This window comes from Mus musculus, chromosome 1 (assembly GCF_000001635.26).
Source record: "Mus musculus strain C57BL/6J chromosome 1, GRCm38.p6 C57BL/6J".
Lineage (NCBI taxonomy): Eukaryota > Metazoa > Chordata > Mammalia > Rodentia > Muridae > Mus > Mus musculus.
The window spans coordinates 59,684,075-59,711,510 of NC_000067.6; the positions used below are offsets into that span (position 1 = coordinate 59,684,075).

General features: G+C 37.9%; 1 protein-coding gene and 4 non-coding genes across 6 annotated transcripts; all 5 read left to right on the forward strand.

Moving 5' to 3' along the window:
- Positions 1-886: 886 nt before the first annotated feature.
- Positions 887-27,436, forward strand: Nop58 (NOP58 ribonucleoprotein). 2 transcript variants are annotated; one of them, XM_006496149.3, is made up of 16 exons: positions 887-1,152; positions 6,412-6,488; positions 8,263-8,315; positions 8,538-8,654; positions 11,904-12,025; positions 14,249-14,385; positions 16,811-16,875; positions 18,739-18,873; positions 19,989-20,134; positions 20,550-20,676; positions 21,519-21,682; positions 22,559-22,693; positions 22,929-22,990; positions 24,929-25,062; positions 26,421-26,578; positions 27,197-27,436. In XM_006496149.3, the coding sequence occupies exons 5-16, from the start codon at positions 11,918-11,920 to the stop codon at positions 27,245-27,247; spliced, it is 1,422 nt and encodes a 473-aa protein (XP_006496212.1). In that variant the 5' UTR covers positions 887-1,152; positions 6,412-6,488; positions 8,263-8,315; positions 8,538-8,654; positions 11,904-11,917; the 3' UTR covers positions 27,248-27,436. The 2 variants fall into 2 exon arrangements, with proteins under 2 accessions (XP_006496212.1, NP_061356.2); NM_018868.2 differs by lacking the exon at positions 8,538-8,654 and having other exon boundaries at positions 932-1,152.
- Snord70 (small nucleolar RNA, C/D box 70) lies at positions 7,884-7,936 on the forward strand. Its single transcript, NR_028554.1, has one exon. It is a non-coding gene; the product is annotated as a small nucleolar RNA, C/D box 70 (small nucleolar RNA).
- LOC115485825 lies at positions 8,435-8,518 on the forward strand. The gene has a single exon (XR_003949310.1). It is a non-coding gene; the product is annotated as a small nucleolar RNA SNORD70 (small nucleolar RNA).
- On the forward strand, positions 20,184-20,264 carry Gm26287. Its single transcript, XR_003949315.1, has one exon. It is a non-coding gene; the product is annotated as a small nucleolar RNA SNORD11B (small nucleolar RNA).
- On the forward strand, positions 20,734-20,796 carry Snord11 (small nucleolar RNA, C/D box 11). Its single transcript, NR_028521.1, has one exon. It is a non-coding gene; the product is annotated as a small nucleolar RNA, C/D box 11 (small nucleolar RNA).

A 27,436-nucleotide genomic window follows, 5' to 3' on the forward strand; every position in this document is an offset into this window, starting at 1 on the left:
TTGGTGTGGTGGCATATGCCTGTAACCTCACTACTGTGGAGGTGGGGGTGGGAGGACCTCTATGACTCAAACTTCTCTGGTCTACCTAGTTACAAGAGATAGTTACAAGGCTACATGGAGACCTTGTCTCAAACAAACAAATTGTTTTTGAGCAAGGTCATTCTCTACTTCCTACTGAGTTTGAGGCTAGTCTAAGATACATAAGACTTTGTTTTAAAGTAAATCCAGCCACTGAGGCTGAAAGTTTCCATAAAAGAAATTACATTGAGACATACATAAATTCATACCTTGGAATCATTTTAAACACAACCCTTCCCGCCTCCGAAAATATCTATATTTATAGCTATAAAAGAAATCTTTGCTAAAAACCTGTTTGACCAGAGAAGAACCACCAGGAAATGTTGCTGGTTATAAAAGTTTGCTTCCCTTGCAGAGGACCTGGTTGGGTTCCCAGCACCAACGTGACGGCTTACAATTGCCTACAACTCCGGTTCCAGGTCAGATCCCGTGGAACTCACTGATGGGACCCGAGTGCACGTCCTCATCAAGAAAAAGTGTTCTGTGTTGTTTTAAAATAAAATGTCCTTTACATGGCGGGGCGGGGCATAGCATAATGTGTTGTAAATCGTTTTGTGTGCTGTAAATTATACACATGTAATTTATATATTATATATAATACAAAATATAATGTACACAGAACTTTTTCTTCTTTACATGACCTAATAAACTGACAGCTTCCAGCCACAGTCCAAAACTTAAAAAAAAAAAAAAAAAAAAAGTCTCGCGATATTTTAAGGCCGTCTCTTTCCGGATTCTACTGTGGGCGGGAAAAACCCGGAAATGATCTCACGCTCTGCGGCATTGAGCGACCAGAAGTGACGTTACTTCCCAGAATTCTTAGAGAAGGAGACTCGCATATTTGCTGCTCCACGAGGAGAGGTGTGGAGCGGCTGAGCAACGTGGTCTGTTCGTCCGCGGGGAGGCGACGGCGTTTGCGCTCCCCCGCGTCCAAGGCCTAGCGGGTCTTCAGCGACTGAAAGGTAGTCATTTGCAGTGGCGTAAGGGCTCGCGGCTAGCCGCGTAGCGCCGCCCTGACCTGGTCTCATCATGTTGGTCCTGTTTGAAACGTCCGTTGGCTACGCCATCTTTAAGGTAGGTGAGATGGAGTTGTTGAGCTAAGAGGCTTATGTGGGACAGAGAGCTGGGTAAGATTTAAGGAGAGACGAACAACGGAACACATTTTAGTGTCTTCAAGTCCCCGGGCTCCGAAAAGATGTGAAAAATCAAGAGCCCGCTGGTTCAGGTGAACACGTGGCTTCTCCGAATTTAGGGCGACCTCTGCTTTACTCAGTTTAAAAAATGGGCAGGACCCTTTTTTACAAGTGACAATAAAGCGTTCATTTAATCACCTGAGGCTTTGTACATGTTAGATCAGCGCCCTGTCACCTAGTTACACCTCCAATCCAAGATCGGTTTAATGTTTATCTAATTTATGTATATGAGTACCCTATAGCTGTCAACAGACACACCAGAAGAGGGCTACAGATCCCATTACAGATGGTTGTGAGCCACCATGTGGTTGCTGGGATTTGAACTAGGACTTCTGGAGGAGCAGTCAGTGCTCTTAACCGCCGAGTTATCGCTCCAGCCTCAGATATTTATTTTGGGCTTTTCCAGATAGGGTTTCACTGTGCTGCTCAGGCTTTCCAGGAATTCCCTCTGTAGACCTGGCTAGCCTTGAACTCAGAGATCCACCTACCTCTGCGTCCTGAGTACTGGGATTAAAGGTGTGCATCATCACCGCCAGACTCTATTTACTTTTGAGGCAGGCTTTCCCTATGTAGGCTTGGCTGGCCCCTAACATTTCATTTATATTTAACTAGATTAAAGCTGGGGTCCAAGATCAGGGTCCTTCCAGGCATGATTGGAAGGTTTTGAGTAGTGAGTGGCTTTGTTTTTCCAAGACAGTTGTTCTCTGTGTAGTTCTGGCTGTCCTGGAACTCACTCTTTAGACCAGGCTGGCCTCGAACCCAGAAATCCGCCTGCCTCAGCCTCCCAAGTGCTGGGATTAAAGGCGTGGGCCACCACCGCCCAGCTATAGTTTGTTTTCTTTAAAGATTATTTTACTATGTGATGATAACAGGAGGAGGAGGAAGGTATACTGTGCTTTAATGTAGACAACATGAATGTTGTTAGGTCTCAGGACAAATGCTGAGGTGCTTATTATCATGGCAAGGCTGACTGGGCTGTACATTCTTCAGCCCAGAAACTGAGCTGGAACCCTTTCCCCAGCTTCATTGATTCCTGTATAACCAAGCCAGCTATACAGCTTTCTCTTGGTCTTCTGTTTTCTGTTGCTCTCTTCTTTCATGTCCCTGCTTTCAGGACACTTCTAGATGCCTCTGGCTGTATTCTTCCCCTGGTATCTATAATGAAACCTCTCGTGCCTAGGACTGTCATGTCCTTTTTTTAAAATTATTCAGTGAGTCTGCTTGAATACAGAAATTTGGACTGCAAGCAGTAGGATTGAAGGGGGTTTTTGTTTTAAGTAAGACATGGAGTTGTTGGGGACATGGTATTCACCATTTCCAGTTTGGTCTATGTGAGGCTTGCTCATGAGCTATCCTGATGTAATTGTGTAAACCAGGGAGTTCATAATTACCAGCATGAAAGTTAGGGGAGAAGTCTAGATGGCTTCTATTAACTTGAGTGTCCCTTATTTAAATACGGAAAGGTTTTTGGTCTTTTTGTTGTTTGCTTTTTCTTATTTTATGTGCATTGGTGTTTTTCCTGCATGTGTCTCTGAGCTGTCAGACCTTGGAGTTACAGATAATTGTGAGCTGCCATGGGGGTGCTGAGATTTGAACCCAGGTCTCTGGAAGAGCAGTTGGTGCTTTTAGTCACTGAGCTATTTCTCAGTATAAGAAATAGCTTACAAGTTTATTAGTACAGAGTTGGTCTAACAGTGGCATCTTCCTACAATGAGATGCTATTGAGCTGTGGGGAACAATGAGGTAGAGTAAGTATGCTATGTGCTAAACATTCTATTTATTTACTTATTAGGTCATATTACATGTAGTATTCAGTGATTTTTTGTGATAAATATGCTGTGTTACTACTCTATTGGAAAGTTTTGAGTATTATGGTGAAGTTTTCAGTTTATAATTATTTGGTATTTAGCAATCCCTTACCTAGAAATAGGCATGTTCTAGACCTAGTGCTAGTGATTGCAGTTTGTGAGAAGGGAATTGTATACTTTCTGTAGGTGAAGAATTTTTTTTTTGTGAATCCCTCCAAAAATTAGATAATACTAGTTGCTGCCTTCTTTTTCCATGATCTTTCAAAATGCTAGAATATAAATTAGATTTTGAGAGAAAGCCCTGTTGGCACAGACTAATGCCTGTACTAATGAATTATAATTCCTGGAAGGGAAGACAAGAATCCTGACCAAAAGTTCCAGTTATGCAAGTAACTTAATGAGATCGTGTCACAAAATAAAAGTTAAAAAGAGGGCTAGGGATAGAGCTCATAGTAAAACACTTGCCTGGCATGTGTGGCCCTAGGTTCAAATTCCAGACATTCCAAATATCTTCAGTTACATTGACTACTTCCTCATGCTTGGGTTAGGCAGTGAGTGTTCCAACTACTGCTTAGACTGCTGCCTACTTGCAGTGTACTATGTCTTCAGGTTGTGAGCCACCATGTGGTTGCTGGGAATTGAACTCAGGACCTCTGCCTCTGAAGAGCAGTCAGTGCTCTTACCACTAGCCCCAAATTAATAATTTTTTTAAAAATTAGACAACTATAAAAACTTTATTTTTATTTATTTATTTATTTATTTTTGGTTTTTGAAACAGGGTTTCTCTGGATAGCCCTGGCTGTCTAGGAACTCACTTTGTAGACCAGGCTGGCCTCGAACTCAGAAATCCACTTGCCTCTGCCTCCCAAATGCTGGGATTAAAGGTGTGTGTCACCGCACACCTGGCCGAAAACTTTATTTTGTTCAAACTGTTGTTACTAGAAACAATATAAGGATATATGGTAGCATGATTGGGTATAGCCAAAGTTTTGTTTGCTCTACACATTTTCTAAATATTTGGATAACTATTAATCATCATGCTTTTATTACATTTTCTTTGTTGCTTTAACTTTAGTTTTAAGAATGATGATAATTTGGCGCTAAAGAGATGGCTTAGTGGCTAAGAGCACTTGTTCTTGCAGAGGACCCAGCTTCCTGACACCCAGTCACATGGTGCCTCACAACTATTTGTACCTCCAGTTCTAGGGGACACTCTTGACCTCCAACAGCAGGCATGCAAGTGGTACACATACATGAATTCAGGCAAACACATTCATATAAAATAAAGCGAATGGTGGTAAAAATAAACCTTCCAAATACGACAGTTCTGTTAATCTGTTATCTTCTAATATTTTCTTTTTAAATAGAAGAAAATGTGAATTTTTCAAGAGTTACTCTCAATTTTTTTCTTGACAGTTGGTGAGCAATGAGTCTCAGAACAATTAGAAATTGAGACTTTTGTGTGGGTAAGATAACTTCTAATATATACTCATGGGTCTATATCATATACAAAATAAAATAACTAATTCAACTGGTGTATGCTATACAGTACAAGTTGTAGCTTACAATTTTTGACACCAGCACTGTTTTGTAATTGGTAGCTCTATTGCTTGATTTCTTCAGTCTTTCAAGTTTGTTTGATTAAAATTAAACTCTGAGGCTAGAGAGATAGCTCAGCCCTTAGGAGTCCTGGTTGTTCTTTCAGAGAACCTAGATTAAGTCTCAACACCTACGTTCAGCTCACAACCCTCTGTAATAACCTTTCAGGGAACCCATCTCCTCTGGCAACTGGTGCACAGACATGCAGGCAAAACACCCATGTACATAAGATAAAAGCATAGAGATAAAAGTTAATTGATATATATATATATATATATATACACACACACACACACATATATACACACACACATATGAGAGAATGAAATATATATCTGGTGCTGACCTCATTTGCTGCATAGTCAAGGATAACCCATAAATGTTAATATGTAACTGTTCTGTGATCTAGACCTGACAATTACCGGCTATTTTGTCAAAAAAAGTATGTGCATAATTGTATAGTGCATTGTGTCATAGTTAGCATGCTTTATTATAATGCTGATTATATTAACCTGTCATTAATTGTAAAATATCCCTATTTGAGGGGTGTTTGGTATAGAGAGTGTAGATTTGAGGATTGGCTTGATTTATCATACAGAAAATTGGTGTTGAAATGAATCTTTAATTTACTCTTTTGGATTTACTCTTTTGGTTTTTTGAGACAGGATTTCTCTGTAGCCATGGCTATTCTGGAACTCACTCAAGCTCAGAAATCTGTCTGCCTCTGCCTCTGCCTCCCAAGTGCTGGGATCAAAAGTGTGCGCCACCACTGCCTGGCTTTTTTTTTTTTTTCCCCCTCTACTTGCTCCAGTCAACTCTGCTTGCTCAGTCCCTGCTCCCTCTGACCCAAAGATTTATTTATTATTATACATAAATACACTGTAGTTTTCTTCAGACACACCAGAAGAGGGCACCAGATCTCATTATGGGTGGTTGTAAGCCACCATGTGGTTGCTGGTATTTGAACTCGGGACCTTCTGGAGAGCGGTGTTCTTACCCACTGAGCCATCTCTCCAGTCCCTTTAATTTACTCTTGATTTTATGTAAAGAAACCTATGTAAAGAAAGTCTTAAAAGTGGGTCAGAGGTTCTAGCTTAGTTAGGAATGCTTGCACAGAGCACCTTGAACACTGCGTAAACTGGCACATAGCCCATAATCCAGCACTGGGGATGTGAGGCAATGGTTTGTTTTTAATTATGTATGTATTTGTGAGTGCAAATGCCTGATTAGGCCAGGGGTACCTGATATGTCTGGAGCTGTAGTTGTAGGTGTGGCCTGTTGTGAACACCATATGTAGGTTTTGGCAGTATAACTTGAGTCCTGGAGAAGTACAACATACTCTCCCACTGAGCCCTCTTCTCAGCCCCAAAGCTTAACGATTTCATTTCATTAGTTAACCCCACTTACAGAAATCTGCCCTAAGTGTTTGTCAACACAAAAGTATGGTTAGGCACTTAGGAGAAAAAATTGAACACATTTAAATACCAGTAGGGACAGAAATTATTGTATACTCACACAAGTCTAGATTGGTAATAATATAGGAAAGATTCTAAAAGACTATAACTAGGTTTAACTTAGACAATTAATTTGACTATAACTTAATGCTGCATAAGAAAACTAGCTTATTTCAATAAGAGAAAAACTTTTTCCTCTTATTTTATGTGAATAGTTGTTAACTTGAAAAATAGTTGTATATGTCTAAATTGCTTTTGAAAAAAACTGGTTTATTGCAGGTTCTGAATGAGAAGAAACTTCAAGAGGTTGATAGTTTGTGGAAAGAATTTGAAACTCCAGAGAAAGCAAATAAAATGTAAGTAATCGGGCGGGTGAGGTGGTTCAGCGGGTAGGAGCACTGACTGCTCTTCCAAAGGTCCTGAGTTCGGATCCCAGCAACCACATGGTGGCTCACAACTCTCTGTAATAGGATCTGATGCCCTCTTCTGGCGTGTCTTAGGATAGCTACAGTGTACCTATGTATATTAATAAATAAATATTTTTTTTTTTTTAATGTAAGTAATCTTGAAGAATTTAGGTGTATAGTAGTTTGTGGGGACCTCCTCATTTGTATGCTATTTTCAGCTTTTTGGTTTTTGGAAATCTATTTTGTGAACAGTGTTAGTGTGAATTTAATGAAAGCTGGATTTTGTTTGGCAGTGTGGGTATTAAGACAGGTTGTAGTCTTTGCTGTCCTGGTAGTGCTGTAGATTAGGCTGACCTCGAACTCACTTGCTCTGTCTCCAGAATGCTGGGATTAAAGGTGTGCACCACCGCCCAGTAATTGAGGCTGTTTTATTTGGAACATTGGTCATCACAATTTGTACTGTAGATTACAGTGGGCAATTACCCAAGGGATATTTGAGGACATACTATACCATAATTAAATGTAAACTTTTCAAAGAAGGAGTTGTATAAAGTGTGAGCAAGTTTTCTTTTTTGTGGGTTGATAATTCAAAGGCTTTCTAGTTTACTCTGTAGTGTATTTATCTTCCATGACTTATTTCTGTCTAGCTCTTGGGGATAAAAGTAGGTTGTAAATTCTAGGTTTTAAAGTACTCCCATGTCTCCTCAACTAAATTGGTTGAGGGGCAAGGCAGTAGGGTAGAGTTAGGGTCAGCATTTAACCCTTCCTGAATCATCCTGTAAAATAACCCAGCAGGTGTGTGTAGTCCTGAGAAGAAACTCTGATCCAGTTGTCTACCCCCAAGGGAGGGGCCATACCTGTGGATGCCCATGTTTAGTCATACATCTGCTACTGCTGATAAATGCACCGAAGAGTAAAGCATGGCTAACTGAGAGAAAAGTGAAACATAAATACAGTCATCATTTGTGGTTCCATCAGTAATAGCATTGTTGAATTGATTGAGTATATATGCATGGGGTAGGTCTTTTAGTGATTTGGAGAGATGTTCATGATACACTGAGGAAAACCGTGCTCCAGAGTAATTTAATATAATTCCACTTATATCTCTCTGTATCCTTGAATATCTAGACAAGATCTGAGAGATAGAGAATGGAGTTTCATACAAGCAGAAATGGGGTTAGGATAGGACCAAGAAATACAATCAGTACTTTTTTCTTAGCATCTGTATGCTTATAAGTGTGCATTTGGACTATCAGCATTTACCTTTCCAGATAAGAAAAATTTGCTTCAACTAATAGTGTTTTAAGGAATATAGGAGACTTCATTGTTGTCAATGATGTATACCTTTTGGAACTGAATCTAAGTGATTTAACAAAAATTCGTCACTACCACTGAGACAACAATGAATTAACTAATACATTTTCTTTGTACAGAAAGCACTATCATATACATAAAGTATATGTATATGATTTCTCTGTATAGCCCTGGCTGACAATAAGCTATTTTTCAATCACACTTCTTCTACCTGGAGGGTTGGTTGGTTAGTGCTGAGGATAGAACCCTGGTCCTTGGCTATACTAGGAAATGCTCTACCATTGAACCAAATTTCCAACTTTGGTTTATTTAGTATATGCTATATAGAAACAGCTAGCTTCTATTTTCTGGCTATGTAGCTTTTGCAGAATCATTTCTTTCAATAACATTTGTTCTCTTCTAATTCTAGAGTAAAGCTAAAACATTTTGAGAAATTTCAGGATACAGCAGAAGCATTAGCAGGTAAATAAGAATTTAAAGTAAAAGTTTTCTTTTTTCTTTACTTTTTTTTTAATTTAAAAATGTAGCATTTGTTTTTCTTATTAAAAGGTTATTGTCTTCCGTTGCCTGAGTTAATCTTCCTCAATGTTGTCAATGATGCATCTTATTGGAACTGAATTTAAGTGATCTAACCCATTCGTCACTACCACTGAGACAACATTGAGTTAGCTTTTTTCACCATAGGGTTGGTTTCCCCCATGTGATGAGAGATGACAAGTGGTTAAATTGATCTCCCTGTGGAAAACCAACAGCCTAATGCTGAAGCACAATTCAGTAAGAGCTGTTCTACAAGGGACCAAGGTAATGTGGCCATGTACCCAGCTCTCTAATAATTTTATTAATTCAAGGGTAAAGTTGAGACTAGCCACTAGAAATAAAACAATTGGTAATAAAGCTTGCCAGAGTATACAAAAGCATATCAATATTAAAAGTTGAAAGGAAATAGTTCTTTAAAATAAATAAGTGTGTGCATATATATATATATATATATATATATATATATATATATATGCGCACACAAAAGGGCATGAGAGCTTATATAAGGAAACATAATTTTTTGTTTGTTTCATTTAATTTAAAGAAGGGGGTAATTCAGAGCCTTCAAATTTGGGTCATGTTGGGGGACAGGCATGTTCTGTGTCATTAATCACCCAATTATTTGATTGATTGAGAATGAAGGACTATAAAAATGGTTTAAAACTCGACAAGAATTTTATAGGTCTAAACACTTTCATTAATCACACATGGGGAAAAGATACTGCTTTGATGGAAATATTGAGATATAAGTAGTCTCCTGACTACTGGGATGTGCCACCATATTTGGTCCACACTTTTTTTGGGTTTAGTTTTTTTGAGACAGGGTTTCTCTGTATAGCCCTGACTGTCCTGGAGCTCACTTTGTAGGCCAGGTTGGCCTTGAACTCAGAAATCCGCCCGCCTCTGCCTCCTGAGTGCTGAAATAAAAGACATGGCCAAACACAAAGCAAGTTTCTGTACTACCAATATCTAATGAACTGATCACAATCTTTGAAACAGACCTATGAGAGAAGGATATTATCTTTGTTATAAGTGATAAAACATAGGTTTATAATAAACATTTTTGGAAACGAGGGAACTATGTCAAGAATTCCATGAGAGAAACTTCTACAATTAATGTCTTAGTTTTTATCAGATGAATTTTTTTTTTCCTGGTAATTGATGGTATATTGTCTCTTACAAGTTGGTTTGCTTTGGGGCTGGGGAGCATAGCTAGAAGACCCTGCAACTGAGGATGGCGTTTAATTTATAGTGGCCTTAGACAAGCACTCCACCAAACTGGCCAGTATGCCAGGTTCTGTGAGCAGTTCATGCAGGTACACTTAGCATGACAGAAGACAATTTTGTGAAGTCACTTCTCTCCTTTTCACCTTTACATAGATTCCAGGGACTGGATTTGGTTTCCCAGGTTGATTGAATGGCAAGCATTTTACCTACAGAACCACCTTCCTGGTCCTATAAGGCAGAACCAAAACGGAGTAACTGTAGATCAGAGTATACAATTTAGATTTTGTAGAATTAATATTCTCTGATAGAAGTTAATTTATAGCATTTCTTTTACCATTTTGTTTACTTGGAAGGGTACAATTGTGTCAGAGGACAGTTAGTGAGAGTGTTCTGTTCTCTTTACCAGATAGATCTTGGGGGTCAAACTTAGGGGCTCAGTTTGGTGGCAGAAGCCTTGGCCCATTGGGGTGTCTTGTTTGGCCTTGTTTTTTATTTGAAGTTACTTTTTAACAATTTATTGATTCAGGCATTTATGTAAATAAGTGTTTTCTCTACATGTTTACCTGCACATCAAAAACGGGCATCGGATCCCATGGAACTCTCCATTATTAGAGGGTTGTGAGCTGTAGTGTGGTGCTGAGAATTGAATCCAGGACCTCTAGAGAATAGCTTAGTTCAGGCCCCTGAAGTTATATGAGCAAGTTTTTTGAAGTGATAAGTATTGTTTGATTGAAGAAGATGGTGACCTAGTGGAATCTAGTGTTAGTCTAGTATAGAGATTTTACACTTAGAAAAAGTATGTTTGGGGCTGGAGAGATGGCTCAACGGTTAAGAGCACTGACTCCTCTTCCAAAGGTCCCGAGTTTAAATCCCAGCAATCACATGGTGGCTCACAACCATCTGCAATGAGATCTGATGCCTTCTTCTGGTGTGTCTGAAGACAGCTACAGTGTACTTATGTATAATAATAAATAAATCTTTTTAAAAAAAAAGAAAAAGTATGTTTAAGGGAAGGACTATTGTGTATGCTGGATTAAAACTAAAATTGGGTAATACAGAAGATTACAAACTAGAAATGAGCTGGAGAGACTGGCTGCTCTTTCAGAGGACCCAGATTCAATTCCCAGTACTCACATGGCAGCTCACAGGAATTCATAATCCTAATTCAATTGGAAGGGATCTGATGCTCTTGTGGCCCTTATAGGCATTAGGCCTGCACATGGTGCATAGACATACATCTAGACAAAACACCCATATACATAAAACAAAAATTTAAACTTAAGCTAGGAACATGAAATGCAATTTTAATTTTAAAGAGCTTTGTGTGTGTGTGTGTGTAGTACTAAGGATTAGGCCCAAGGTCTTTCACATGCTAAACAGACACTTTATCCCCAGCCCAAAGAAAAGAATAAAGAAAGTCTCTTTACAAAAAGGTAGATATTAGGAATCAGTGTATACAGTATTAGAAGGCAGAAGAAAATAGCCAGGGTTCTATAAAACCCTTTCATAAATGCCAGGAATGATGATGCACATGTTTATCCCAGCACTTGGAAAGCTAAAGGCAGGCTCACAAATTTGATGCCAGCTGAGGCTATAGACTGCCCTATAAAAAGAAGCTGAATCTTTTTATTTATTTATTTATTTATTTATTTATTTATTCTATGTAAGTACACTGTAGCTGTCTTCAGACACTCCAGAAGAGGGCGTCAGGTCTTGTTAGAGATGGTTGTGAGCCACCATGTGGTTGCTGGGATTTGAACTCCGGACCTTTGGAAGAGCAGTCGGGTGCTCTTACCCACTGAGCCATCTCACCAGCCCAAGAAGCTGAATCTTAACAAACTTATTTATTTCAGAGTAGGATCTCACTTTGTATACCCAGCTGGCTTTAACTCAGGTTGCCCTGCTTTTTCATGCCTCCCAAGTGCTGGGATAAACATTGTGCATCATCATGCCTGGCATTTATGAGGTTGGGGGGGGTTGGTTTTGTTTTTTGTTTGTTTCTTTGATTTTGTTTTTCGAGACAGGGTTTCTCTGTGTAATCCTGGCTGTTCTGGAACTCACTCTGTAGACCAGGCTGGCCTGAAACTGCCTCTGCCTCCCAAGTGCTGGGATTAAAGGTGTGCGCCACCATGCCTAGCCATGAGTTGGTTTTTTATAAAACATTTACACAAATAATTTTTATTTTTTTAAAAATATACCTTTTAAAAGAAATATTTTCTTTCCTTTAAAGTTTACATCAGAAGCGTTCTCAGTTGTAACTCTAAAATTTTCTGTTTTTCTGTAAAGCATTCACAGCTCTGATGGAAGGCAAAATCAATAAACAGCTGAAGAAAGTTTTGAAGAAAATAGTAAAAGAAGCCCATGAACCTCTGGCTGTCGCTGATGCTAAACTAGGAGGGGTAATAAAGGTAAAGTTGGGCTGAGGCTGAGGCTGTGGCTGTGGCTTAAAGGGCAAGGCATGATTCTTCCAGGCCTTTTAGAGCTGCTAAGCCTGCTCTTTGTAGTATTTGTCATGTGTTCTCATAGTTGATGTTTTCCTGTTAGGCAGCATAATCTCAACTAGAAATTGCAAAAACACGTTTTCCCTGTACACTGTAGAAAATAAAGATGGACAAAAATGATAATATAAGCTCTAAGCCAGCCACTCATGCCGTCTGTTCACATTTGTGATGATCCTCATAGAATTTAAACTTTTTTCTGTTGAGTAAAGAAGTGAGTTGATTGGAAGCTTTAGTAGCAGGCATAAAGTACAGAGGGGACTTAAATGGTCTGTGGTGGTGCATGCCTAGAGTTACTTGCTTGTGATATTATAAAATATTGGCCTATATGAGGGAATTAACAAATATATGCGACAGGGAAAGTGTTATGATTGAAACAGTTTTGTTTTTTAAAACAAATTTTTTTCTCCAACATGGAATTTGTGTGCCACAAAATCCAGGGTCAAAAAGATACTTGTTATCTGTGTTTATACTATTCATTAATACTCTTTGGGAGGGTTATTTGAGGGATGCACTTATCCATAGGGAAAAGATAGAAACTTTTTGCTGTTACTTTTGGTTAAAATCCGGTGAGTATATGAGTACCTTGTAATTTTTTTTAAAGATTTACTTAATTATTTTTAAGATTTATTTATCTTATTTATAAATACACTGTGGCTGTCTTCAAACAGACCAGAACAGGGCATCGGATCCCATTACAGATGGTTGTGAGCCACTGTGTGGTTGCTGGGAATTGAACTCAGGACCTCTGGAATAGCAGTCAGCACTCTTAACTGAGCCATCTCTCCAGCCCAATACTTTGTAATTTTAAAGCTAAACAAATGGCTGGAGTGATGATGGGTGAGTGGTTAAAAGTGCTTAGTACACTTAATACACCGGGCTTCAGATCCCATTACCAGCATTACACAGGTCATTACTACCCATCACTCAGTTACAGGGGATTTGATACTGTCTGGCCTTTAAAGGCACCTGCACTTAACTAGTGCACAAAAACTCCCTTTGGCTGGGGCTAGAGAGATGGCTCAGTGGCTAAGCGCACTAAACTACATGGTAGCTCAACAACCATCTGTAATGCAATCTGATGCCCTCTTCTGGGGTGACTGAAGATAACGACAGTGTACTCATATATATAAAATAAATCTTTTCTTTAAAAAAAAATCACATAGGTACATGTGCAGATTTTAAAAGTCTGGAAATCAAATAAAATAGCAGTAGTCCACTTAGTCCAACAAGCAAGAAAAAAACTTCCTCAGATTTAATAATGCTTTGCATCTTGGGATGCAGCCTAGCCAAAAGGGTAATTGGAAGGTTTCTCTATTTAATTTCCATCAACTTCTTAACAAACATACTAGAAGCAAACACTATGTACAGTTGAGAAAAGTATATATATTATACCCGAGATCAATATTGTTTTAAAATACCAGATTCCAATGAGATAGATCATGCTTATCTGTTCTATCCCGGCCTGTGGCTTACAAGGACCAGGTACACCAGGGAGGCAAGCTGGGGCTGAAAGAGACTTAGACTGCGAGAGGTTAATGGAGCCGAGACATGTTTCAGTTCAAGGCCCTCCGTTTCCTAAGAGAGTGTGCTTATAAAAGGGGAAGGCCCATCCCCTCCAGTCCATTCTTGGTGTCTGGAGCCAGCCTATAGGTGATGCGCAGAATAGAATGTTCCTCTGGAATGTATCAGGTGCTTCTCAGCAGGTAGCAGTGTCTTGGAGAGAGCAGTGGCAGCTGGCAGAACAAAAGAAGCCATCTAGGTCGGAAGGCTCCACCTTAGGTAATTTCCTTCTCACTGGCAGCAAGGTCAAAGTCTGGAGCAGCCTGCTTCAGGGCTGAGGGAGGCTCCACTTATCATTTCCGGAGACTGAGGCAGATTGTTCCTGTGAGTTTAAGTTGAACCTGTGAATTCACATTAGTGAATTCTTTTTGGTTTTTCAAGACGGGGTTTGACCAGGCTGGACTCAAACTCAGAAATCCGCCTGCCTCTGCCTCCCAAGTGCTGGGATCAAAGGTGTGTGCCACCTCTGCCTGGCTACATTGGTGAATTCTTAAAAGACAATATCTGAAAACCCACAACGGTGAATTTTCAAGAAAACTTATTTTTCATTTAATGTGAATGTTTTTATAGGAAAAATTGAATCTCAGCTGTATCCATAGTCCTGTTGTTAATGAACTTATGAGAGGAATCCGATCACAAATGGATGGCTTGATTCCTGGGGTAGAACCACGTGAGATGGCAGCCATGTGTCTTGGATTGGCCCACAGGTAAGTACAGAAGTTAAATGTATGCTTACTCATATACATACACATATTTATATACATCTGTCCTAAAAGTGTGTAAGTATTAATGTCAGGGAGATGCTGCTGTTGCCCTCAAGAAAAAACTTGCTCAGCATCAATAAAGCTGATAAGTGGTAAAAATACAATTATTAGACCCAGTGTATTCTTTTTGGTTTTTCCAGGCAGGATTTGTCTGTATAGCTCTGGCTGTCCTGGAACTCGGTCTATAGACCAGGCTGGTCTTGAATTCAAAGATCCAACTGCCTCTGCTTCCGAGGTGCTGGGATTAAAAGAGTGTGCCACCCCAACCTGGCTATTGCCTATATTCTTTTAAAAATGAAAACTTATGGCAGGCTTTCTTTATATCTTCAGTGTTGGATCATTTCTTCCCATAGCTTTGCTTTGGTCTGAGAAAGAACTTTGCTGTGTACACGTGTTTCTGATTGGGCCAGAAAAGGCTGTCAGGTGTCCCTTCATTCTTCCTATTCCTTTGAGGCAGACTCTCCCCCTGGTTTCCGGGGCTAGGCCAGAAATCCTCAAACCTCATTGATCCTTCTGCCTCCCAGCTGAGGTTTGTTTAGGCACACATGGAATTGCTGACTTGTTATGTAGGTACAGGGATCAGACTTCCACAGCTCATGATTGTATAGCCAGTACACTTAACTGCTGAGCCATCTGTATTATTCAGCGAGCCATAACATGCTAGGATTGTTGAAAGTAGTATCCTAATAGGCCGCAGTGAAACATACCTTTAATCCCAGCACTCTGAGGTCCCAGATAGTCTGGTTTACAGATGAAGTTTCAGGACAGCCAGGTAACAAAGGGTTTTATGTATAGTGCTTAAAAATAGTACAACACTAAGAAAACACAACTGCTTCTTTCTCATAAAAATCAGAGATACTAGCCCAGCAGTGATGGCGCATACCTTTAATCCTAGCACTAGAGAGTCAGAGGCAGTCAGATTTCTGTAGGCCAGAATGGTCTACAGAGTCAGTTCCAGGACAGCCAGGGTTACAATGAGAAACCCTGTCTTGAAGAAGGAAAGTATTTATTTATTTATTTATTTATTTATTTAGAGATACTGAAAATGTTCTGCAATGTAAAGATAACACCCTGAGGTATGCAATTGTAGGGCTACAGATGTCATTAATACCACGATTTGCTAGCTCACATGAAGCCTTCTCTATAATTTTCTGTATCCCGATATTATACAAAGGCTGTGGTATTTCTTACTTTGGAGTGTATTAAAGACCTACTGTGTAAAAGCAACAAAACTGGGCTGGAGAGATGGCTCAGTGGTTAAGAGTACTGACTACTGTTCCAGAGGTCCTGAGTTCAATTACCAGCAACCACATGGTGGCTCACAACCATCTATATAATGGGATCCGATGCTTTCTTCTGTTGTGTCTGAAGACAGTGACAGTGTATTGACATATATGAAATAAATTCTTAAAAAAAAAAGCAACAAAACTATAAAATATACAATATGACTTGCTCTATCATATTAATTACCTTACTCACCATAACAAATTAATTCATACAGAAAAATAGGCTGTATTGGTATAGGTCTATTTATCCTCAGTATGTGGCAAATTCAAAGCTAAGCGGTTAAGAGCACAGACTGCTCAACCGAAGGTCCTGAGTTCAAATCCAAGCAACCACATGGTGGCTCACAACCATCCCTAATGAGATCTGACATGCTCTTCTGGGATGTCTGAAGACACCTACAGTGTACTTACATAAAATAAGTAAATAAATCTTTAAAAAGAAAAAAAAACCTAGCTATACTGAGCTATATTAAAGCCCTTCTAGGTATGTAAATAAAACAACCTATTAAAGTATAACTAGATTTACATCATCACAAAATGGCTTTATGCAACACACTCATCTAGCAGGGTTTTTTTCCCACTTATAAAAACAATATAGGTGAGAATAGAGATTTAACACTAAAAACCTTTTCAAGGTGAATTTAGTACGCTGTCAAGATTTCATTTGCTGAGCTTTTGACATGGGTTTAACCCTAGTAACCAGAAGCTGTGGCGGGAAAACACTGGGTTCAAAGGCCAGCCTAAGCTATACAGTGAATCTCTATCTTGAAAGACCAAGGAGTTTTAGGAGATAACTCAGTTTATAAGGTATTTGACAATCCCCTAGATCCCAGGTAAAGATCCTGGGAGTGGCCACAGTTAAATTTCCAGGGCACGGGGAGAGACGGACAGATCCCTGCAGCTCCATTGCTAGCCAGCCTAACCTAGTCTGCAAGTTCCAGTTCAGTGGTAAACCCTACCTACCTCAAAAAACAAGGGAGATCTCTCTCCTACACTTAGGTACCCACTCAGGTGACATACAATGAAGTTAATTAATGTGCTTGTAAAAAATGTTGTCTGATTTAGTTCTTTCATTTCCCCAGCCTGTCTCGATACAGATTGAAATTCAGTGCTGATAAAGTGGACACAATGATTGTTCAGGCAATTTGTAAGTACATGGCCATCTGACTGTTTAGTTATATTTTTTTCCTAAATGTTGTTACTATTTCTGTTGAAAATGATCAACTAAAACTTTAATGAGTAGATAATTGGGAAAGCATAGTAGAAAAAAATATAAGCTTTGATTCTCTTGATGAGGGACTGTCAATACATACTGATTGATCTCAGAGGAATCTTTATAGTTCTATATTTCACCTGTCCTTTTTTAGGTTCTCATAAATTTAGCATAATAGTGCATAACATATCTGTAGTACAAATATGTAATATAGTGTATAATACATATATCATGTTACATTGTATGTCATGTTATCATTATTATAAACTTTACATACATTATGGCCCCCACTTCCAAATGCTTGACCTTCTTTTGGGGGTGTTTCGAGACAGGGTTTCTCTGTGTAGCCCTGGCTGTCCTGGAACTCACTGTGTAGACCATGCTGACCTCAAACTCAGAAATCTGCCCACCTCTGTCCCCAAGTGCTGGGATTAAACGCGTGCGTCACCACTGCCTGGCTAAATTGAGCAGCCCCTAAATTAAGCAATTTTAAGAAATAGCAAAGCCTGGGCTGGAGAGATGGCTCAGTGGTTAAGAGCACTGACTGCTCTTCCAAAGGTCCTGAGTTCAAATCCCAGCAACCACATGGTGGCTCACAACCATCCGTAATGAGATCTGATGCCCTTTTCTGGTGCATCTGAAGACAGCTACAGTGTACTTAGATATAATAATAATAAATAAATCTAAAAAAAAAAGAAATATCAAAGCTATAGTATTTGTAAGTAATAAAAATTGCTTTGACTAACAATTCCATTACTTGATGTGTATCAAAAGAATTAAAATCATAAGACTTAAGTTCTTTGGGTTATCATACCTGAGTTCATAACAGTATTATTTACTAGAGTTAAAAAGGAAAATTTTGGGGCTGGAGAAGATGGCTCTGCAGTTAAGAGCACTTCCAAAGGTCCTGAGTTCAATTCCCAGCAACCACATGGTGGCGCACAACCATCTGTAATGGAATATGATGCCTTCTTCTGGTGTGTCTAAAAGCAACTACAGTGTACTTATAAATATAATAAATAAATCTCTTTTTAAGGAAAAACATTAACCAACAGTGAATAAACAAAATGTAAATATATAAATAGCTATATATACATACATTGTGAGGCTATTTGGCCTTTGAGAGAAATAACATAATGCATGTCACAGTGTGAACAGAAACCAATGGCTCTTCTAAAGGAGCAGGATTTAATGCCCAAAGTGGGTCTTACCTATCCAGTTCTAGACATGGTGTGTCTGTTTCACTCATGAGATTCCTAGAATAGACACAGAGTTTAGAGATTCTTGGGAGTTGTAGGAGATCAGTCAATAGTTGTAGGAGTATTATTACATGTTATGTGGCCTTATATACACCACAGCATTCATTGTGTCAGAGGCAACTTATGTAAATCTCATTCCTTGTTTCATCTTGTGGGTCTTGGTGATTAGACTCAAGTTATCAAGATAGGCAGCAAGTGGCTTTACTCCCTGGGCCATTGTTTGTCTTTAGTTTGTTTGCTTGGTTGGAAATGGATTCTTACTATGTAGTCTAGCTGGCCTATGAAGATCATACTAGCCTTGAACTGCAGCATCCACCTCTAGATTGCTGGTATTAAACCTTTAGTACCTGGCTCCATGGGTAAAGGGTATAAGATACTCAATTTGGAGGATATTTTAAAAAGAGATGGGTATAATGGTTATATGGCATAAATGTACTTTATACAACTAAATTTTTACTTAACTGCTTTAAGGCAATCTGTTGTGTATATTAACTACTATTATCAGTCTCATTAGTTCTGTTTTTATTTCCTTTTACAGCCTTATTAGATGACTTGGATAAAGAACTAAACAACTACATTATGCGGTGTAGGGAATGGTATGGCTGGCATTTCCCTGAGTTAGGGAAAATTATTTCAGATAATCTGACATACTGCAAGTGTTTACAGAAAGTTGGTGAGTTGATTGTTATAGATAAAAATTAATTTGATAAAGCTCAGTAGGTATTGTATTAAATACTTAAGATTATTGAAGTTTTTTAAAAATTACAAATGGAACTAACATCTATTATCTTAAAATAATTTGAACATTTACTTTGTGGTTTGGTTTGATTCTGCGTTTTGAAACAGTGTTTCTTTGTGTAGCTTTGGCTGTACTAGAACTCACTCTATAGACCAAGCTGGCCTCGAATGCAAATTTGCCAATCTCTGCCTCCAGAATACTGGTATTAAAGGTGTGTACCACCGCTGCCCTGATCAGTTTTCTTTTTTTTCTTTTTTTAAATAATCATGGCTTCTTTTGAATATCTAACTTTGCAAATAACGGGTAAAGTCAATATCCTAATGAATCCAACTGAACCAGATAGCCAAGATTATTGTTTATTACCTAATACATAAAAATGTTGCTTTTAGCTTTATGGTAGATTTTTAAAGTTACAGTTATTTGGCCATATACTGGGAATACTGAGTATGGACCTGGCCAGATTTAATAAAGCTTGCTTCAAATCTGGCCCTTTAAAAAAAAAGATTACAGCTATTCGTTGGATTAGATTCTAAAAGTTGTTTACATGAGAAATCCAAGTCGAATGAGGTTGATTATTGAATTGTTCTATTAAAGGCAGGTTAAACAGGCAGAGTAGGACAGTAGCAGTGTTAATCTCAGGGTAATCTCAAGGTATATTATTAGCTTTGGCTGTGTGGTCTAGCAAAAGTTCTTGTCTCTTAGACTGAAAGAGAGCTCCAGCTGGCAGTCTTAGCACTTCCCAGAGGAAGAAGCAGGAGGGTCTCTGAATTCACCAGCCTGGTCTGTAGAGTTTCTGGACAACCAGGGCTATACAAATAACCTTGTCTCAGAGAGAGGGGGGAAAAACAGTTTCAAAATACTACATCTTCAAATGAGATTATTTTTAATCCCATTCTCAATTGGCACCCTTTCTGAAGTGAATTTATAAGATGCTTTATCTTATTTTTACCTGGATGTTTTTTGAAGAAAGTTTATTTCTAAATTAAGCCTTTACATAAGGAAAGATAACGCTGGGAAATGATTCTGCTTCATCTGCAAAAATTCCATAGGGGACAGGAAGAACTATGCATCTGCCTCTCTCTCTGAATTCCTGTCTGAGGAAGTAGAAGCAGAAGTGAAAGCAGCTGCAGAGATATCTATGGGAACAGAGGTTTCTGAAGAAGATATTTGCAACATTCTACATCTGTGTACGCAGGTACATTACATCCACAGGGGGCAGTTGAGGTCTAAGTCTGATAATTTGCAGGTGGCAATGATGATTTTTCTTATTTGTTCACCTGACAATATATGAAGGTGTTCAGTCACTACCTCATCTGATGCCATCTTTTTGTGCATATTTAGGTAGACATGGTGAGATAGATAAGTGAATCCTTTATGTTACACAGTTTTTTGTTTAGTTTTTGCTTTTATAAGATAGCTCTGTATCTTATTTTTATCAGGCTCCCAGGCTTGCCTCTAACTCCCATACTCACATAATCTCAGCTCAGCCCTGTACTTTTAGGATCTGTCAGTGAGTTGCCTGTGCATTTCCATTTGTGAATGTTGAAATCTAAAAGTTTCAAAGTGAATTAAGTGTATACTTTGACTTCCTTATTTTATTCTTACTTTAGGTAATTGAAATTTCTGAATATAGGACTCAGCTCTATGAATATCTGCAAAATCGAATGATGGCCATTGCACCTAACGTTACAGTCATGGTTGGAGAATTAGTTGGAGCACGGCTTATTGCTCATGCAGGTGACAGTTTTAATGTGATTTGTAAGGACTAAAGACCATGTGTTCAATGATGATTTCTGATGCTTTGCCTGAGTTCTCTTTGAATAATGAGGGCAGCTTCAGTCACTACCTCTTCTGAGACACCGTGGTCCTTGGTCAAAAGGATAAAATTAGTTCACATTATCATGTTTAAGTCTTAAGCTCAGTCCTCAGGATCAAAAAGAGTTCATTAGACCAAGTTTTGAATGAATTTTTTAAATTACAGTATTAATGGGACACAATGCAGTCTATGCTTTGCAGATCTCTTTTAAAGCTAAAAGAATTTCTTCAGTAGTATCAGACAAATACTGGTACCCTTTGCTATAAGATCATGATGCTGTGGGCTGTTATCATTACTTTTACCCAGTAGGTAACCTGAAAAGTGGTAGAAATGCATTGACCAGCTGGACTTTGAGTTTGTACCATTAGTGTTTTATGTATTTTTAACTGTATTCCATGCAGCAAATCCATCAGAATATCTTAGTATACATCTAGATTTCATTCCCCTGTAGAGGGTGAAACAAAAACTCCAGCTCAATACTAATGATATGACCTAATGTATCTACAGCTATGGCATGCTTGATTTTCAGAATCTTAGAGGGTGGGCCAAATTGCTAATTAATGTCCATGTCACTCTTGTGGGCATGCTACTGAATGTACAGATTCAGTTCTCCAGTTCATAGCGTTCCTTGCACTAGGAATAACAGGAAGAAGCATTAGGGTTTTCAGGGAAATCAATACTCTAGTATAGAATCCAGAGTATACCTGGAAGTATTTTGTAAACTTTTTTTTTTAAATTTACTTATCTATTTATTTTATTTTAGGTTCTCTTTTGAATTTGGCCAAGCATGCAGCTTCTACAGTTCAGATTCTTGGAGCAGAAAAAGCACTTTTCAGGGCCCTCAAATCTAGACGAGACACACCTAAATATGGACTTATTTATCATGCTTCTCTTGTAGGCCAGTCAAGTCCCAAACACAAAGGAAAGGTGAGTTGTAGTTTTTCTACCTTTTTTTGAACTTTTCAAGATAATGTTTTTTTGGCTGTTTGCCTGTACATATATAGGTATATGTCTATAGTATGTTCAAGGCTGGAAGAGGAGAGCATCAAGTCCCTTGGTACTTGGGAATTGAGGGGTTGTTACCTGCCATGTCTAAAATGAACTACATCCAGGTTCTCAGTAAGACTAGCAAATAGTGTTTATATCTAAGCCTTCTCTCCTACCCATGAGCTTTAATTTTTTTCATTTTTTTTCTCCTACTGTAATTATAGTGTATAATAACTATATACACTATATAAACTAATAACAGTTTTTGTTTACTATAAGTAAAAGGTATTTTTATACGTTACAAGATAACGGTTTTTAAAGAACAGTCTGCTGCTACTGACATTTATATATAATAGTAAATTGTATGCATATACAATGTACTGAAGATTTTCTAAAAACCAGATTTGGAGGTCTAATTTTGCATATTTCTGTGTGTTTCTTTAGATACTTAAGTAGGATTTAACTAGAATACTTAAGTATAACTAGATACTTAACTAGTATATACTTAAGTATAACTAGAATACTTAAGAATAACTAGATACTTAAGTAATTAAGTAGGATTAAACTAGAATTTCATGAAATCCACAGTTACTAACACAAAATAGTAAATGGACACCATAAATGTTAAAGGAGCAGCTTCTGAGTCAAAGGTAGGAAGGGATAGAGAGAAAGACTGAATTCGACTTTTTATTAATAGGCATAGAATAAATGTTAATGTGATTTCCTATAATATTCTCCTGAGTAAACAATTGAGGATTTTACGTTTTCTGAAAAGAATCAATGCTGCCTCTCATTTTATGCTTTTGTTGATGATAGATTTCTCGAATGCTGGCAGCCAAAACTGTTCTGGCTATCAGATACGACGCTTTTGGTGAAGATTCCAGTTCTGCAATGGGAATTGAGAACAGAGCCAAATTAGAGGCCAGGTTGAGGATTTTGGAGGACAGAGGGGTAAGAACCACATTCTTCCTGTGGCCAATGCTTGCTGACTGTCTTCATGAGCTATAAGCATTTCGTGTTAACAACAGCATTTCTTATTTCTTAGATAAGAGCTGATGTGCTAATAGTATTAGTCATTGACACATGTTTATTCAAATTAGCAAAACCATTATCACATACTATGGCATGCTATATGCAGTAGAAGATGTGTTACCGGTTTTGATGTTATTTTCATTTTTCTTTTTAGATAAGAAAAATAAGTGGAACAGGAAAGGCATTAGCAAAAGCAGAAAAGTATGAACACAAAAGGTAAAGTCATTTAAGAATAAAGAATTGGTTTTGTTAATTTAAATGTTTTGACAGGTGTTTTTTGTTTTGGGGGGCATTATTATTATTGTAAACTTGAGACACAGCAGTATGGACTAATTCTTATGAAATTTGGCAAGGGGCTAGAGCGATGGATCAGCATTTAAAAGCATTTGTTCAGGTCATCTTTTAGAGGACCTAAGTTTTTGTTCCCAGTACCCATATGGTTGCTCACAACCAGACACACTTGTACATATATGTGCATACATACATGCAGACAAAATGCTCAGGTCTTTTTTTTTTTCTTTTTCTTTTTTTCTTTTTCCTTTCTTTTTTTTAATATAACAAGAAGTCTGGAGTAATGGCTCAGTAGTTCAGAGGATATACTATTCTTGCAGAGTACCTGAGTTTGATCAAATTTCAGGCATACAGGAAATCAAGATATTTTAAAAAGGGCAAATTAAAAAAATCACATTTAGCATGTCAGTAATTTGAGAAATGTATTGAGTTGTAGAATTGCTAAATCAAGCTGACAGGCAAGATATTTTGTGTGTCAACAGCACTTAAGGTCTTGTGAGCAATTTTCGGGAACATCTTAATTACAATCACCACCATGCTGTCTGTATACGCATTCCTTACATAATTTTTCCTTGCCATTTTGTTTTCCACATTCACGGTTTTTGTTTTTATCATAGATAAATTTTTCTTTTTTGCATGTATTTGTATGTGTTGGGGGTTGTGCTTATGTGGGTAAGCCAAAGCTCATGTGGAGATCAGAGGACAACTTGAGTTGTTTTGCCTTCCAACCTATAGTCTCTGGGATTGAAATAAGGTTGGCCTTGGCATCAGATGTTTTTATTCTTGTCTGCCAACTGCTGCTGCTTCATCAACATGGGTTTAATTCAGTCATTTCACTTCCTCTGTTGTGTGCCATTTGTTTAAAAACTTAAAGAGGTATCTATAATGAAAGTTTTTCTAAAACCCCCGACAGACTTAAATAATAGTCTATCATCATAGAGTATTTAGACCTTATTTGTATGTTTTAGGGAAAGTGGGAATTGTGAGTTGTGATGACTGAAATGGAGTAGTTTGTCTATTGACAAACTTGATACTATGTATCAAGGTCCTTTAGGGAAAGGCTTGGGAAATAGAGGCAATATGGCTAGAAATTTAAAGTGTTCATATTTGCCTAGATAGCAAGTTGGAAGCCAGTCTGAGCTACAGAGAACCCTGTTTTGTTTTGTTTTAAAGAAAAGGCAAGATATTGCTGTTTTACTATCCTTTTATCTGGCCTTGAATTCAGAATGATTCTTCCTCAACATCTCAGCTTCTGGGGTTTAGGCATATGCTAACATCCCGAGCTAGTTAAGTGTGGAGTTCAATGAAATCATAGGGTATATATAGACACAGCAATATTTAATGACATAATTATGAACATATAAATTCCATTCAGTTGTCTTTTTGTGTGTAGCTTTTTATTATTAAATGGTTAATATTTGCAACTTATGAAGTGAAACCACCATTCGTTTACAACTTTGGTGGGCAGAATATTTTAGATTCCTGCACCTAAATGAACTTAACACGCCAGCCTTGAGATTTAGTTGACTTTATAGGGGATCTGTAAGTTCTTTGTCACTTACAGCTTGTGGTGAAGATGTGTCTACATGGGATTATGTGAATAAGCATTGACTTAGTGCAGGTTTACTTTTAGTTACTTGGACAGGGGTTCACTTGATCATTTCCCCCTCTAATGCTGCTGCTTTTCGTGGAATAGAGTCTAGAGTCATTTCTTGACTGTGACTGACCTAAAGTCCCCTAAAGCTGCTTGAACTAAACAGCATTATGTATTCTTGTAATTATACAACAGTATTGCTTTTCTCTTGAACTATTTCAGTTACAGGTATTTGTAAAGATTTTCCACAATTTATTTGGTTTTTTCAGTGAAGTGAAGACTTACGATCCCTCTGGTGACTCCACACTTCCAACTTGTTCTAAAAAACGCAAAATAGAAGAGGTAGATAAAGAGGATGAAATTACTGAAAAGAAAGCAAAAAAAGCCAAGATTAAAATTAAAGGTTAGTTTGATTTTTCAAAAAGAAAACAAACAAAGAACATTGCATTTTTATTTATTTTTGTTGGGGATGGATGGGGTAGCATGGCACAGCACACTTGTGGAGGGCACATCATGTGACTGGGTCCAGGAATTGAACAGACGCAGGCCCACAAGCCTTGCCACAAATTCCTTTACCTGATGCCCTATTTTCCATTTAATTCTTTGAATAATAATACACTCAAATATCTTTTTTTTTAAACCATAGCTTTATTAAGTATTGCATTCATTGAAAACGGATGTTTTAATATGTCATTATGTTCTTTGGGTAGTTAAGAGAATATTAAGTTAGATTTTATAAAGTAATGTGTCATTAAGTGTGCAGAATTCAGTATATTACTAAATATACAAAAGCTTTAGTATGGATGCTGAACTATTGTGGAACTGGGTAGCTTTAGGATTGATAAAGCAGTGATTTTCTTCATTCTCTGGTTCATAGAATAAATTGCAGCCTGCTGTTCATTGTCAGAGTAGTATTTCAAGACAGGTTCTAGAACGCTATCTATACCTGATTAACAATGTCAGTTGTATATTAGCCCTTTGGCTCTCATACACCTGCAAGTCTTCTACCCAAATACATGCTTCACAGTATTCTTGCATACTCTTGACTTGATACCACTTTCCTTCATCTTTGACCTTTGTGTTTGAATTTCCATGTATAACGCCTTCTTAAATATCTCCCTAACCTCTGCTTCATTTTTATCCTTAGTATTATCTTTTCTTGTCTGGTATATTATTTACTTTGCGCCTCTCCTATCTCACTGAATAGTCATAAGGATAACAGCTCTTTGGGTGTGCTGGGGTTTTGCATGTGTTTCTAGATACTAGAGATAGGCACTAGAGTGAACATCAGCATCTCACTGAACTTAGTGCTCTAGGATTGTCTAGGTTAGTTAACCATCAAGTTACAGGAACACCTCTGTCTCCTCCCCCAATGTTGGAATGCAGCCTTCCAGCACTATATCTGATTTCTTCCTTGTGCTGGAGAGCTAAGTTTAGGTCCTTATGCTTGTGTATAGTAGGCACTTTACCTATTGAGCCATTTCTCTGCTTTCAGGATCAAAACTTTAAATCTAATCAAACATTCTTAAGTAGGTAAAGATATAGAAATTTTCACTTCTTGACCTTCCAAAACCATCAGGCTACGTAATTGATTTCACCTTTGTTCTAATGATGACTTTTATTATATAACAGCTATTTGTGAAAAAGTTATTTCAGCTTTGTTTAGATTATTTTAAGGTTAATAGTATTAGACAAGGATAAAAGAGTTGACTATAATGACAGAAAGAAGGAGGTCTAATACAATCATAATTCTTACACCAGCTGAAGTAGAGGAGGAGATGGAGGAGGAGGAGGCGGAGGAAGAACAGGTAGTAGAAGAGGAGCCGACTGTAAAGAAGAAAAAGAAGAAGGATAAAAAGAAACACATAAAGGAAGAGCCACTTTCCGAGGAGGAGCCATGTACCAGCACAGCAGTTCCTGTATGTGATTTTGGTGTTGTTTTACCTTTTGAGTTTATTTCAGGGCATTTAAAACAAACCTTAAGCATAGATGTTTATAATAGGTACTGTATTATTAGTCAGAAATGACCAGGTGTTTGATAGGGAAAACATAATAGAAAATCAAAAATGCTTAATGATATTTTTATTATAGAGACCAGTTCTCAATTTTAGTTGTTTGTTTTTTTTTAATTCATTTATTTATGTATTATTTTAAACGTAGGAGTGTTCTGTCTGCATGTACACCTACATGCTGGGAGAGGGCCTCAGGTCCTTGTGAGCCACATTGTGGTTGCTGGGAATTGAACTCAGGACCTCTAGAAGAGCAGCTCTTAACTGCTGAGCTATCTCACAAGCCCTCAAATTTAGTTTCTTACCCTGAAACAGTTTACTGTGCTAAGAATTGAACCTAACTAAAAGCTTTATGTATGCAAGGTAAGTACTGTCACCATGCCCCCAACTCATGATTTACTGAAGCTTGCTTTGTTGACATTACAGTTTTAGATTTTTTAGTACAAAATTTATGTTCTAAATATATAGCGAAAAGTTCATTTTAAAATGGCCACTATTTCAAAAAGATTTCTTCTTGATTATTTTCAGAGTCCAGAGAAAAAGAAGAAAAAGAAAAAGAAGAAAGATGCTGAAGACTAATGTAAAGGAACCATAGCCCTGTCCCCGAACACATCATGCTTACGATTCAGTTGGGAGCAGAGCACATCAGATGCTCTCAAATAATCAAGGGAGGTTGAATATCTAGCTTTTCAAGCCTTTTTGTGTCTTGACATCAACTGTTGACCTTAGTCTTTGATACACAAATAAAATATTTTCTTTGTATTATAA

What these genes read in the sequence shown, in the direction of transcription:
- Nop58 (NM_018868.2), top strand. Translation starts at nt 1,108, where the DNA reads ATGTTGGTCCTGTTTGAAACGTCCGTTGGCTACGCCATCTTTAAG. An exon ending in CAAGTGTTTACAGAAAGTTG is followed by an intron (nt 18,874 to 19,988) that starts GTGAGTTGATTG and finishes AAAATTCCATAG; the next exon opens with GGGACAGGAAGAACTATGCA. An exon ending in TTCTACATCTGTGTACGCAG is followed by an intron (nt 20,135 to 20,549) that starts GTACATTACATC and finishes TTCTTACTTTAG; the next exon opens with GTAATTGAAATTTCTGAATA.